The 15430-nt window shown below is 40.8% G+C and overlaps 1 protein-coding gene across 1 annotated transcript; it reads right to left on the reverse strand.

The window, feature by feature from the left end:
• Positions 1-212: 212 nt before the first annotated feature.
• tspan9b (tetraspanin 9b) lies at positions 213-9215 on the reverse strand. The gene is made up of 10 exons (XM_080421359.1): positions 9038-9215; positions 8692-8768; positions 8426-8488; positions 4861-4977; positions 4286-4360; positions 2310-2408; positions 1929-2069; positions 1491-1535; positions 960-1043; positions 213-587 (listed from the first exon to the last, which is right to left on the reverse strand). Exons 2-10 carry the CDS (start codon positions 8749-8751, stop codon positions 486-488), a joined length of 786 nt encoding a protein of 261 aa, XP_080277485.1. The 5' UTR covers positions 8752-8768; positions 9038-9215; the 3' UTR covers positions 213-485.
• Between the last annotated feature and the right edge of the window lie 6215 nt (positions 9216-15430).

Genomic DNA, 15430 nt, shown 5'->3' on the forward strand with positions numbered 1-15430 from the left:
TAAGGTTCTCATTATGTAGAATGTCCCAGTTTTTTTTTCAAAAGTTTTAAAAATGTGTCTAAAAGCTCATAAACGCACAAGCTCAAACATTGTGAGCTTGTAGATCTCTTTACTCAAGTAAAGTAGTAGTACCTCAATATTGAACGTAAACAGTGCTTGAGTGAATAATATTCACTCAAGCACTGTTTACGTTCAATATATACTTAATTTACTTCGCACCACTGTCACTGATATGCTTGTCCAAACCTACCTTGAATTGTTTTTGTCAAACATGAACACAAAAAGACTGTCTGTCTGTCTGTCTGTCTGTCTGTCTGTCTGTCTGTCTGTCTGTCTGTCTGTCTGTCTGTCTGTCTGTCTGTCTGTCTGTCTGTCTGTCTGTCTGTCTGTCTGTCTGTCTGTCTGTCTGTCTGTCTGTCTGCCTGCCTGCCTGCCTGCCTGCCTGCCTGCCTGCCTGCCTGCCTGCCTGCCTGTCTGTCTCCGAATCATCCGAATCTATGGAACGGTATGTTAGAGTTTGATCCACTGTGCTGCTGTGGCGCCCCCATGCTGTAGATGAGAGACATGGACAGCATGACACCCACAATCTGTAACACACACACACACACACACACACACACACACACACACACACACACACACACACACACACACACACACACACACACACACACACACACACACACACACACACACACACACACACACACACACACACACACACACACACACACAAGGGATTGTGTACAGTGAGATAGTCATGTCCTCATCCTGCTTATTACATGGCTTAACATGATACAATATTGATTTAAAAAATATATATTTAATACTTTACTAGATAGATAGATAGATAGATAGATAGATAGATAGATAGATAGATAGATAGATAGATAGATAGATAGATAGATAGATAGATAGATAGATAGATAGATAGATAGATAGATAAAAGGTATAGTTACCGCAGTGATGGCAGATCCAAAGGTGATTCCTAAGATGACTTTGATGCTCTGATCCACAAAGTCGAGTAGTACTGGACCACAAGGCTACACACACACACGCACGCACGCACGCACGCACGCACGCACGCACGCACGCACGCACGCACGCACGCACGCACGCACGCACGCACGCACGCACGCACGCACGCACGCACGCACGCACGCACGCACGCACGCACGCACGCACGCACGCACGCACGCACGCACGCACGCACGCACGCACGCACGCACGCACGCACGCACGCACGCACACACACACACACACACACACACACACACACACACACACACACACACACACACACACACACACACACACACACACACACACACACACACACACACAAAGTAAACTTTAATTAATGTTTACTTCAATATTAGTGTGCGTGCCTGCGTGCGTGCGTGGGTGCGTGCATGCGTGCGTGCGTGCGTGCGTGCGTGCGTGCGTGCGTGCATGCGTGCGTGCGTGCATGCATGCGTGCGTGACGTTACCTGTTTATAGACGCTGACTGTGTGAGCTTCCTCTCTGCCGTAGAACTGCAAACACAAGACATCAAAACAACAACACACTCCTCAACAACAAGGCCAAATATTTTATTTTGAATGGATGTCTAATAATGTATAGTCTACTGTCTGAATGTACGCATGTTGTTCCCTATACTCTAGCCAAAGTTCCAGGCATGATACTCTTCACTTTCCTGGCTCCCAAGCTGTAGAAAGACTTCTGACTTTCTCCCTCGGTCAAAAAACTCACTCCCTACAGTACCTCGCCCGTTAGCACTCACCGTGTGCATTTTCAGAGCATGTTTATTTTAATGATCAATCAATCAATCTACTGTGTTCCGGCTTGGATCAATGGAACCAACATAGTATACTGTTCAAGTGTTATGCCAGGTATTTGGGGTATTTACTATTTTACTGTGTATTTACCCCATGTGAGTAGGTCTTGTAGGTGGTGTTGGTGCAGTGCAGTGTGTCCTGCTGCTCTTCACTGGGACACAGACAGCTGTCTGACACATGTCTTCCACCTGTCTCCCAGTCACTGGGACCAGTCAGACCACAGCAGCCAAACTACAGGACAAGGTTGTAAATCGTTATCCGCATTAACATTGAAACACGAAAGGGACGTGACGTCACATTTTTGGAAAATTGCACCCGTTATTATTGAAAATTATTTGTGTGTGTGTGTGTGTGTGTGTGTGTGTGTGTGTGTGTGTGTGTGTGTGTGTGTGTGTGTGTGTGTGTGTGTGTGTGTGTGTGTGTGTGTGTGTGTGTGTGCGTGCGCGCGTGTGTGCGTGTGTCAGGTGGCACCTTTGCCTCAACGAGCTTCAGATTTGTCCTCAGCTGTTCATCTGCCATGGTGGCTCTGGCCACATCTGCCAGAGAACTTCCTCTCAGCTGTTCCTTTATCTGTGGACAGGAAATTTGATTTATTTGATTTGATTTGATTTGCACAACAGATATACTGTATATACATATGCATAATATACTAGTTATTTCCATGGGAAAGATGACAGTTGTTGTGCCGGTGAGGTAAGAAACCCTAGGGGGGCGAAGAAAACCTCACCGTTTACATTATATACAATTTGAATGTATTAATATAAAAAAAGAAAAACAAAAAAAATAATGTTGATAAAAGTAAAAGAAAATAAGACAACAAAAAATATGAAAGAACATACTGAACAGAAAAGACAAAAACAAAAAATAGTTTTAGACAAAGCAAAGACATAATTACAGAAAGTGTAACTGGAACAGTGGGCACCTCTCTGGGCACCAGTATTTTTATATTTATTGATTTATATTTTACGTTATATTTACATTTATTTTTTATAAAGGGGGATAATAAGATGATAAGATGATAAGATAATAATCTAATGGCATTTGATTCCTACAGATCGTTATAAAATCCGTGGATAGACAGTCAAAGTTTAAGCCAGGGTAGGTTTAAGTCTGATAGTGATGTACCGTGCATGTTCATCTTTATTTCTAGTTTTTTTACATTTTGGAAAAAATGCTAATTTAACATTGTGCTGCCCACCATGTTTAGGTTCCCACTGGACCTGTATCCTATGGACAAATGCTCAGTGGTGGAAAAAGTACTAAAAATGTTTACCTAAGTAAAAGTATACTATAATACTGGAATGCAGAAATACTCTGTTACAAGTAAAAGTCCAGAATTCAAAATGTACAAAAGTACCAAAAGTAAAAGTACTCATTGTGCAGAATGTCCCATTTCACAAGTCCAAAATGTTTTGAAAAAATATTTTGAAAATCAAAAGCAGATCTACAAGCTCACAATGCGTTGAGTCGTGACGCATTGTGAGCTTGTAGATCAGCTATTTTCAAATGGCCGAATTATATATATAGGGCTGAAGTGGTTAATGTATGTTTTGTAATAATAATCAAAATCTAAAAATAATTAGTAACTAAAGTTTTCAAATAATTGTAGTGGTGTAAAAGTACAATATATTTGCCTCTGAGATGTAGTGGAGTAGAAGTAAAAATACTGAAATTTGGAAATACTCCAGCAACATAAAAGTTCCTCAAAATTGTACTTAAGTACAGTACTTGAATAAATGTTTAAGTTCCCACTGGACCTGTATCCTATGGACAAATGTGCCACGTTGAGATCTGCTATTTTACCAGCAGATGGTAATCAAGAGCATGAAACAGACCAGAATGAACGGGAGTCTATGAGACTTGACTTGAATCAATAGGTTCCAAAATATATCCACCATCTTTGATAATATTAGATCAACTTGGAAATTGAAGGTATCGTTAATACTTTTCCAGCTCAAAATGCTAATTGGAAAAAGATTATTGTGCTTTGAATAATTAACCCATTAATGAATAATAGTGGATTTGCTGCATCAACATTTCATTTGAGTCATACAATTTGTGAATATGTGATCTTGGATTTGGGACAGTTATTGTTTAAGTAGTTTGATACATGAACAATAATCTTCCATGTTCCTTAATCGATCTGATATTTTTTGTGTTTTTTTTTCCAAAAACAAAGGAAAAACAATTTCATAAATGTTAAAAAAATATTTGTATGTAATATTTCTTTAACAAATGTTAGTGAAAATAGCAAATCTATAAGCTCTGTTGCGATGCGACATGTTGTAAGCTTGTAGATCGGCTATTTTCCACAAAATTTGAAATAGAGCTTAAGTAATTCATTCATAATACATTTTTGCAACTTTGGGTCCCCTGGGAGACACCAAATGTAGCCTATCTTTTGGTGTTGGGCTAAAGAGTTTGGGAAGCCCTGATAAATGTAGTACCTGTGAGCTGGCGGTTATCCCGCGCATCCCAGAGATAAACAAACTGAATCCTCCTCCCGCCATTACTCCAAGGAACTGCAAGTTACATAAACAAAGGAACGGTTTCCTGTTATGCTTGGCTTAATTGTCTGGTTTATAACAACAATGGAGACACGCGCACGCACACACGCACGCACACACGCACACCCGCAAGCACGCAGACTCACGCACACATACACGTATTACTGTACTTGTGTCTACAAAGTCTACAAATCTTTTTTTAACTATAAAACAACCATTTATATTGTGAGTACCAGGAAAATCTCCTCACAACGTTTATTTCTCAAATTCTACTATACTTGTGGGGTCAGTTGGCCCTAAGTATAGTCATCACAAGTTCACGCACGCACGCACGCACACGCACACGCACACGTGTGTGTGTTCACACACACACACACACACACACACACACACACACACACACACACACACACACACACACACGCACACACACACACACACACACACACACACACACACACACACACACACACACACACACACACACACACACACAGTGTTATGTAATATTGTACCAGGCGTAGAATGAGCTTGTTCTCCCTGTAGGCTCCAACCACTCCCAAACAGGACAGAAGGATACAGCTTCCTGACAGGATGTAGAGCCACACCAGGCCTACCGACACAGACTGCACCTAATCATGAAGAGAAATATCATCATTCATAATGTTTCACTGTATAGAACAAAAAGGTGAAATGCTTTGTGCACGTCCTGTCAACCGTCACACAACTAATGATGGACCGCCACGTCTCCCCCCTCTGTTCTTTTCCTGTCCCCCCTCTTATAACATCCCCTCACCCCTTCATCCATTCCCACATCCCTTCTCATTGTGCATCACTTACCATTCCCCACATACCCAGAATGAAGGATGATATCCTTCATTTGGGGTCTACTTCACCCAGGGGTCGTAGACAGCAGGGTGTGCCTGCTCCACTCCCCTCAATTCTAGCATACCACACGGCAGCAGTGGTGTAAAGTACCTAAGTATGTTTACTCAAGTACTGTACTTAAGTACAATTTTGAGGTACTTTTACTTGAGTATTACCAATCGGAGTATTACCAATCGTCTATACTTTTACTTCTACTTCTATAAAACGTACATTAGCCACTTTAGCCCTATTTTATACCTAGGCTATTGGAAAATAGCAGATCTACAAGCTCACAACGCGTCGCAACGCGTTGTGAGCTTGTAGATCGGCTATTTTCAAACGTTTTAGTACTTTTTTAGTACTTTTAGTACTTTAAGTACATTTTGATACCAATACTTTTGTACTTTTACTCAAGTAAATTTAGAATTCCGGACTTTTACTTGTAACAGAGTACTTCTGCATTGCAGTATTGATACTTTGACTTATTAGTAAAACATTTGAGTACTTTTTCCACCACTGGTCATACGGCTGCGATACCACAATAGCTGCCCTGAGAGACGCAGATGTGACTTATAGTCATTTGAATGCCTTCTGAGGGCAGCAGGCAGCCTGCTCCACCCCCACCAGTTGATTGGCTCCTGCCCCTGCAGAATCAGCCTAGACCTCACCCTCTACGCTTGGTCTGTATTGCCACCTGAAATATTCTTAGTCTCATCCCCAGTTCTATGCCAGTTAATTGGCATTTTGGGGGGGGTCTTCTGGCAGGACGCCTACTTGTTGCAAAGTAGCCCCAAAATGTTGACACCATGGGATTTTGTAACATAATCCCCTAGTCTAGTAGTTGCTCTAATGTTATCTTTTCGGGGGTTATGATCACGCCCACGTGCCGACGATGCGAATGGCCTCCTCGCCAAAGACTCCTGTGTCAGCAACTCCTCCCGGGAACCTATACGCCCCTTTCCCTCGTCCATTCTTATTCATTCAATAAACATCCTTAACCTTTCTCAAAGGTGTGGTTCTTGATTCATGAACGAATTAATTAATTAATGAATGGCTGGCTGGCTGGCTGGCTGGCTGACTGACTGACTGACTGACTGACTGAACTATCTTATTCAACTAACTTTAAAGCTTCATTCAAGTTCTCGCTTGCTCTGCATGTCTTAACGATCAAACAAGGGAATAACTAAACAAACGGCAGAAACATTAACCTGTTATTGCTCCTACATTGAACCATTACAAATTAATTTGACTCTCACGCACCCATATACAAGATGTAACAATAAAGAAAACCTTGATCGTGAATTCAGCTGTCTAACTGCAACGACAGGTATAAGCCAAGTCAAACAGGAAAGACCTTTGTCAGTTCAAATAGTTGGCATTGGCATCTATATATCTACTTGGTCTGTGAAACAGTAACTCAACTTCCATTTGATCAGTTCTGCCACCAGAGCAGAACAAAGATTAGAACACAAACGAAAGGGAAGTTGGTATTCTAACGGTATTTTTTATTAGCTGACTTGATGGATGGTGCCACAATAGTATCTATTCAGTGTGACACAAAAGTGTTGGCACAGCTGATGTGCTACAGCTACGCTACTTCCATATTATAAATCATATTGAGGTACTTTATCGCTCATCAGCATTCATGATTGCTCTGTGCACACGTTAGTGGTGGAAAGTATCTAAGTACATTTACTTAAGTACTGTACTTAAGTACAATTTTGAGGTATTTGTACTTTACTGGAGTATTTCCAATTTTCATTTTATACATTTGAAAACTTGTGAAATGGGACATCCTGCATAATGAGTACTATCTACTTTTGGTACTTTAAGTACATTTTGATACCAATACTTTTGTACATTTTGAATTCCGGACTTTTACTTGTAACAGAGTATTTCTACATTGCAGTATTGTATACTTTGATGCCTACTTAGTACTTGAGAACATTTTTTAGTACTTTTTCCACCACTAGCAAACGCACGCATGCACACGCACACGCACACACGCACACACACACACACACACACACACACACACACACACACACACACACACACACACACACACACACACACACACACACACACACACACACACACACACTGCACGTCCATACCCCAACCCTGTCAGAGATAGCAGGGTTAAAGTGGTTAAGAAACCTAGTCCTATTCCTATTCTGGGGAGAACATTTGCCAAAAAATAGTTGATCTACAAGTGTGTTACGACGCATTGTGAGCTTGTAGATCGACTATTTTCGGCGAAGATATTTGGTGTAGAGGTGAAAAAAGAGCGGACCGTGTATTGTCGATTCGTACACTCCCAAGAGTTAAATGAACACTGGTTGCAATAAGAGTTAAGTTGCCCTTGTAATGCAGAGTAAAAAGGTAGCCCTGAAACATCTGTCCAGCATTATTTTATTTTCCTTGATCTATAAAAAATTATTGTGACAACATAATTCTATTTGAGAGAACAAAACAACACGACACAACACAAAGTTGATGCTGTCTTTGGTACTGCTGTGTGTGTGTGTGCGTGTGCGTGTGCGTGTGCGTGTGCGTGTGCGTGTGCGTGTGCGTGTGCGTGTGCGTGTGCGTGCGTGTGTGTGTGTGTGCGTGTGCGTGCCTACGAGCGCGTGAGAGCTTTCTGAAGCTGTATAAACGATTTCTGGATCTCAGCCCAACTGGAATGTAAACAGACCCCTTACCGGAATACAGCATTCTGTAGCTATTATGTAACCTTAAACACACACACACACACACACACACACACACACACACACACACACACACACACACACACACACACACACACACACACACACACACAGGAAATGGTGGCTAGAAATGCCTGGAGCTGCTGAAAATAAATGGATTTGAACAATTGTTTCAATTCTACTATTAATAAGTACTACTGCTAAAAGACATATATATAGATAGATAGATAGATAGATAGATAGATAGATAGATAGATAGATAGATAGATAGATAGATAGATAGATAGATAGATAGATAGATAGATAGATGGACAGACGGACCGACAGACTGGCCGGCAGACAGACAGACAGACAGACAGACAGACAGACAGACAGACAGACAGACAGACAGACAGACAGACAGACAGACAGACAGACAGACAGACAGACAGACAGACAGACAGACAGACAGACAGACAGACAGACAGACAGACAGACAGACAGACAGACAGACACTTACATTATGAGAGTTGAGGAAGTTGTTAGCCAGCAGTCCAAGTACCAGCAACGCACAGCCAGCAGCCTACAACCATGACAATATTTGAAATATTACATTATGCATACAATTAAACACACTACACTCATATACTGTACATAATACAAAACAAATCCTTATGGGTCCATTTGGTTACTTTTGTACACAATTAACCTCAGGATTTTACAGTGTATACTACTACTACTACTAATAATAATAATAGTAACAATAATAATAGTAATGTTACTTACTCCTAGTAGCAGACAGAACAGAATGAGGGCTGATTTCAGAGTGCTGTAGGGCTTGTCCATTGTCACAAATATAATTCCTTAATAAAGTCAAAATAAAAGATGCTATTAATACAAGGCTGAACAGTGTACATGACATTAATTTATTTAGCATTAAATGATAAATGACTATTGTTGACTTGTTAGAAATGATTAAACAGACAATGCCATTAAAAGGATTCCAGTAACAGACAAGTCAAGCTGGAAAAAAGAAGATAATTTGGTAGAACTAAACAATGAGTAAATTAATTAAGACACCAAACTTAGTTAACGCAACAACTGAATTAAAAACATGAACTATGAAACCAACCTGGTTGTATAATGATGAGTGAAGTCAGGACAGTTTGTCTGTGAGACCAGGACCGGCAATGCCTGTGTATACTCACGTGTGTGTGTGTGTGTGTGTGTGTGTGTGTGTGTGTGTGTGTGTGTGTGTGTGTGTGTGTGTGTGTGTGTGTGTGTGTGTGAACAGTAGGCTACAGCTACACTTTAGCTCAGTACCATATAAAGTAGCAGGTACTGTAGAGCGGGTAAATCACAGAGTTGCGAAAGAGAGAGAGAGAGAGAGAGAGAGAGAGAGAGAGAGTATGTTGTTGTGGTGTATTGGCCCAGTTTCTGTTAACTGGGAAATGGCACACTAAGTTTTGCTTCGCAAGCAGACATTGATGGCAATTGATATCCTTTAAAGCTTTTAGTTATTACTAGTTGGTATTATAATAAGAGTATGCAATCGTTTATAGACTCTATATGGTACTCTATATTATCCACAAGTTTCCTAGGGCGTTGTGGGCATCACTTCCTGTCGATTTGATACCTGATACCTGATCAAGTCGACAGGACGTGATGCCCACAACGCCCTATAGGAAACTTGTGGATAAAGCAGCAGATACTGTAGAGGGGAAATCAGAGAGTTGCGAAAACTCTCAGAGAGAGAGAGTGAGAGTGTGTGTGTGTGTGTGTGTGTGTGTGTGTGTGTGTGTGTGTGTGTGTGTGTGTGTGTGTGTGTGTGTGTGTGTGTGTGTGTGTGTGTGAGAATATGATGAATATATCTACGGTAAATGACTGGTTTACTACTGAATGACACATCCCATATTGGCCAATTTGTGTTCTTCTAGTTTTTCTCCCAGGCCCCCTGGGCAGCCCAACTTTGATTGCCTCCCACAAAGTTTCCTGGAGGAGTTGGGTTGGAACTAATGGAGAGGTGTTAGTAAGCACCTTTATGAACACATTTTGTGAAGAAAGCTATTGGTAAGGGTTTATTTTCCAGATTCATCACAAATTTGGCAAACCTTCCCTAACTAAGGGCTCCATGTGGTTGAACAACCTAGAATCTAGAATCTAGATGAATAAGAATAACGCATGCACGCACGCACGCACGCACACACACACACACACCGTATTGGTATCAAAATGTACTTAAGAAGTAGAATTGTACTTAAGTACAGTACTTGAGTAAATGTACTAAGTTACTTTACGCCACTGCACAAGCACGCACGCACACACGCGCACACACACACACACACACACACACGCACGCACGCACAGACTCTTGAAGATCTCGCCAATAGGCTAGGAAATGAAACGAATAACAAGCATGCCCCTCTCTATTGTTGACAATCTCACCTAGGAAATGAAACAAATCAGACATGCATGCACAGCCCTCCCAACCCAACCCCATGGAAGATTTCACCTAGGCAATGAAAAGAACAACCCCTCCACCCCTCACTGTACATCTCACCAAGGACAGGGGTCCTTGACGGGGTTCCAGGGGGTCCCCTAAATTTGTTAATAGGTCCTGACTATCCTGACGTCACTCGTCATCCCCTGGGTCGCGGAAGTAATTTCTCTATGGAGAATAACATTGGGTCGTCTTAGAATCGTCTCATATAAGAATTGTGGTCCAAAAATAAACAAACTGTCTCTGCGATATTGTCAGGGAGGAGGCTCTGTATCGTTTATGATAGTCAGTCACTCATATTTGATACAGTCTGTTTCTGGCGAAAATTCGGCGGAAGTAACATCAGCGTTTTCTCACCGTCAGTTGATGCTTCATATCCATAAGAGTAAAAGCGCCAGGATCATTTGTTTATTTTTGGAACACAGTTCTTATTTTACGCGATATTAAACACTTCTATGGGAATTCAGAATGGGTAAAAAAAAAAGTGACCCAGGTAGGTAGTACGTCAGACTTCGGTACTCTATAGCATCAAAATCTATGATCTAAGCTATTCAAAAATTGCCAATCTACAGGTTCGCAACGCGTCGCACCGTGCGTTGTGAACTTGTGGATCGGCAATTTTTGAATAGCTTAGAAAGATAATTATAAGATATAGATAATTTCAAAGAAAATTTTTTAAGTTTTGAAAATTGTGGAATAACTGAAAATCTAATCTTCTCGTATGGGGTCCTTGCAGTGGTGGAAAAAGTATTCATATTTTTTGAAGTATTAATACTGCAATGGAGAAATACTCTGTTACAAGTAAAAGTCCAGAATTCAAAATGTACCTGAGTAAAAGTACAAAAGTATTGGTATCAAAATGTACCAAAAGTAGAAAGTCCTCATTATGCAGAATGTCCCATTTCACAAGTTTTCAATTTGACAGATATACAAGCTCACAGTGCGTCCACTGTGAGCTTGTAGATCGACTATTTTCAAGTGACTGAAATGTAGGGTTGAAGTGGTTAGTGTATGTTTTGTAATAATAATCAAAACATTTAGTTTTCAAATAATTGTAGTTGAGTAAAAATATAATATTTGCCTCTGAGATGTAGTGGAGTAGAAGTAAAATTACTGAAAATTGGAAATACTCCAGTAAAGTAAAAAATACCACAACATTTTACTTAAGTACAGTATGAGTAAATGTACTTAGTTACTTTACACCACTGGGTCCTTGGCACAAACTCTTGATGATGGCGGTCAAATACACTACACACATTACGTTGGGGGTCCTCAGCGTGAAAATGTTTTGAGAACCACTGGTCTATAGGAAATGTCCCAGAACATCAACAGGCTGACATAACTAACTAGGCTACATAAACAGACAACCTGGCAGCAGGCTGACAGAGAACAGCAGGGCTTTCATACACACAGACAGGTGCTAACAGGACACAGGTGATCACTATCAACACAGGATAGAGTATCTGAGGGGAGGTGAGGTGAACCAGAAAGGAATGTGGGTTTGACTCGTGAGAGACAGATCCTGACAGTACCCTCTCCCAGTGGTGGAAAAAGGTACTCAAATGTTTTACTTCAGTGAAAGTATCAATACTGCAATATAGAAATAATCTGTTTCAAGTAAAAGTCCGGAATTCAAAATGTGCTTGAGTAAAAGTACAAAAGTATTGGCATCAAAATGCACTTAAAGTACCAAAAGTAAAAGTACTCATTATGCGCTAATGCGTCGCATAGTGACGCATTGTGAGCTTGTAGATCTTCTATTTTCAAATGGCTGAAATATATATATAGGGCTGCAGTGGTTACTGTACTGTATGTGTTGTAATAATAATCTAAATCTACAAAGTAAATAGTAACTAAAGTTTTCAAATAATTGTAGTGGAGTAAAAGTATAACATTTGTCTTTGAGATGTAGTGGAGCAGAAGTAAAAGTATTGAAAATTGGAAATACTCCAGTAAAGTAAAATTGCACTTATGTACAGTACTTGAGTAAATGTACTTAGTTACTTTCCACCACTGGCCTCTCCGCTCCTCTACTCCTTCCTGCCTCATCCATCCAACCCATGGGATTGGCTTAATTAAGACAGCATTAATCCCTCTGAAACAATAGTAGAGAACAACTAGAAAATGTGCTCCTCGGAGCACAAGTCTCCGCCAGCAGACCCGTGCTATTTTAATAGCACGGGTCGTCTTGGTAGAACGGGTCGTCTTGGTAGAATGCGCGTGGTTTTTGGTGTTCTGCAGGGGCGACTGAATATGTAGTGTCTGCATCTAAAGAATGTTCTTCTTGAAGCAATGTGTCATATGGGAGTCCTCGTAATTGACTGGTTTGTTCAAATGCTTGTCTGTCTTCTTCATCTTCATTGTCTTGAACAGTTTCAGCAGTTGATTGGTGTGTTTGATCTATGTCAGTTTTCTCTAGTGCTACATAATGTATTTGATCAAGGTGGCCAATTGTTACAGTATTAAGACTTCGGCCTTGTTGTGGGTACAATTCAACTCTATAGTCCTCTTCTGTGTTACTGTTGTAGATGAGTATGCTTTCTTAGCTTTGGCCTTCTGCGCCTTTGCTTGACCAATGTTAGGTGTTCTCAGAGGGACACACACACGCACGGACGGGTGATTTGTACTGGAAGGTACTGTTCCAATCAAGACATTGATCCTGTCTTACCTCACTTCAAAAACATAAATGGCTTTTTGAAGTGACACACCTATTTATAGGATTTTATTTCGTCATGCGTCTCGCTTGCCAATCAAAAGCATTGGTGACAACATATTGTCACGTGTCACGTGAAGTTTGACCAATGTTAGCTTGGCTAGGGGGGAGGGGGACACACAGCGGGACGAAGCGAAAACATACTCTCCGCCTCCGGCGGAGACAATTACAGACTCTTTTAATTTGAGTGTTCTAAATGAGATTACTGCTTGCTTTCTATTCTAGAAGCTATTTAACTGGTGGTCCAAATACGGAGTCATACATCATAGATAGGCATAGATGAATGACATCATAGATTTCCCCAAATATGGTGTTCCACCACCTTTAGTTGTAAATTGTACCAGTTATTTAAATTCCTTTAGTTAAAATGTGTGTTCTAATTCTGATAGCGATCACTGCTATAGAGTGTTTGTTCAATAGCAGGGGCTTTCTTTTTTTGGTCTCTCCAGCTCTTTAATAAACAGAAAAATACATTTTCAGGATTTAAAATAAATGGGTTCTCTCTCCTGACTGGATACAATTGGTATCCCGGCCTGAAAAGGTTTTAACCATCAGAGTAATTGAATAAAGCATCTTTTGTGTTACGTGTGCAAGTTCGCGTGCATGCGCACGGACACACACACACACACACAGACACGCGCGCGCGTTTCATCACTCAGCACTGTCTAATCATAATGAAACAGCAGAGAAGTCTCACTCTTAAATCCCCTTTACACACACACACACACAGATACAGAATAGCAGGATTCCCAGCTGTTGTTAATAGATTTAGGAATAGACTTGTAATCTCTGGAGTGGAGAGACGCGCACGCACACACACACGCACACACGCACACACACACACACGCGCACACACACACGCACACACGCACACACGCGCACACACACACACACACACACACAATTTCCCAGTACACCAAATGACAGAGAGGACATCTTGTCGTTTATATAGTCGTTTATTAAACATTGCAGGCACTTCACTGTAACTTCAACATGAAAATACACACGGAGATCGGTAGAAACATGATAAACATAAAACACAACTTTTACATCTTTCTTTGTGTTCATACCAGGAGCTCTAGTAGGCCTACTGCTCGTCAACAGGGTCCTGGTAGGACATAAAACCAGCAGCACTAGTGGTTCTGGCTAGAATAGGAAGCAGAACCAGTATAGAAAGCAAATTGTACGTGGCAGGATACAAAATGAGCCGTACTAATGGTTCTGGTATAGGTTACAAATCCAGCGGTACTATAGTCGTTCTGGTACTGTATAGGACAGAAAACCAGCAGTGCAAGGGGCTGTGGTAGGATATAAAACCAGCAATACTAGGGGTCCTGGTATAAAACAATAACCTCCAAAATGAATTCAGTTTTTCCATGCATATGCTCAGTTTGCTAGCAATGAACAGAAACATCTATTTGCAAACAAAATACAAAAATAACTTTCAGTACACGAGTGCTTACAAACACAAATTTTACGTGTCAAAAATCATCAACAGCAAAAAAAAAACACATGCACAATGTCAGCCATGTTGGTTCTTCTCTCTCTCTCTCTTGGCTTGATATATACTTAGTAGGCTATTTTCTGCATTTTTTTTTTGGTGTGCAACGCCACCAGCGCTAATCTACGTATAAATCCGCCACGCCCTTTTATTCTCTTTCTCACTCGTCCATCTCAGACTCGCTTTCCCCCCAAATGAAATACTCGCCAATTGAAAACGTGAGGCCCTGTTCATACAAATGATCGATATCACAAGTTGATAAGGTGGATATAGATACGTTTCGCCCCTCTATAATTTGGATATGACGAAGCGAAGTTTGCCTAACGATAGTATAGTCTTTTAGAACCCTTCATACAGTATGCGCTACCATCTAGCAAAGCAGAAAAAGACACCATGATAAAGTTGTATAAAAAAAAGATTTCATGAATGTTCAGGTCAGAAAAACGTATTACAATCCTCTGTTAAATGCCCTCCTTTCTCTCTCTCTCTACCTGTCTCTCCATCTTTTAGTCGATAAAAAGCTTGCTTTTGGACCAGTGGTCCTACACGTTAACTGCATAATTTTTCACTGTACAGCAGAACAAAACGGAAAAAAGGCACATCTGAAATATATTGGATAGATCAGTGGTTCTCTCAGAGTTACAGCCCTGTGGGTCCATCTGAGGGCCCCTGATGGTCCCTGGACCCCACTTTGAGAACCACTGGTATAGATAGACAGTTAGTATAGATACAGTAATGTATACTTGTTGTTACTTTACTGTAGTAGCATTAAATGCTTTTTTTGGGGAGTATTTTAAAACACCCCTCCCCC

The sequence above is a fragment of the Gymnoscopelus braueri genome, assembly GCF_963280865.1.
Source record: "Gymnoscopelus braueri genome assembly, chromosome: 23".
Taxonomy (NCBI): Eukaryota; Metazoa; Chordata; class Actinopteri; order Myctophiformes; family Myctophidae; genus Gymnoscopelus; species Gymnoscopelus braueri.

Coding starts and splice junctions, on each gene's coding strand:
- tspan9b (XM_080421359.1), bottom strand. CDS start 8,751: ATGGACAAGCCCTACAGCACTCTGAAATCAGCCCTCATTCTGTTCTGT. Junction 4,978..8,425: donor ACTTCCTCAACTCTCATAAT/GTAAGTGTCTGT, acceptor CTTCATGATTAG/GTGCAGTCTGTGTCGGTAGG. Junction 4,361..4,860: donor ACAAGCTCATTCTACGCCTG/GTACAATATTAC, acceptor TGTAACTTGCAG/TTCCTTGGAGTAATGGCGGG.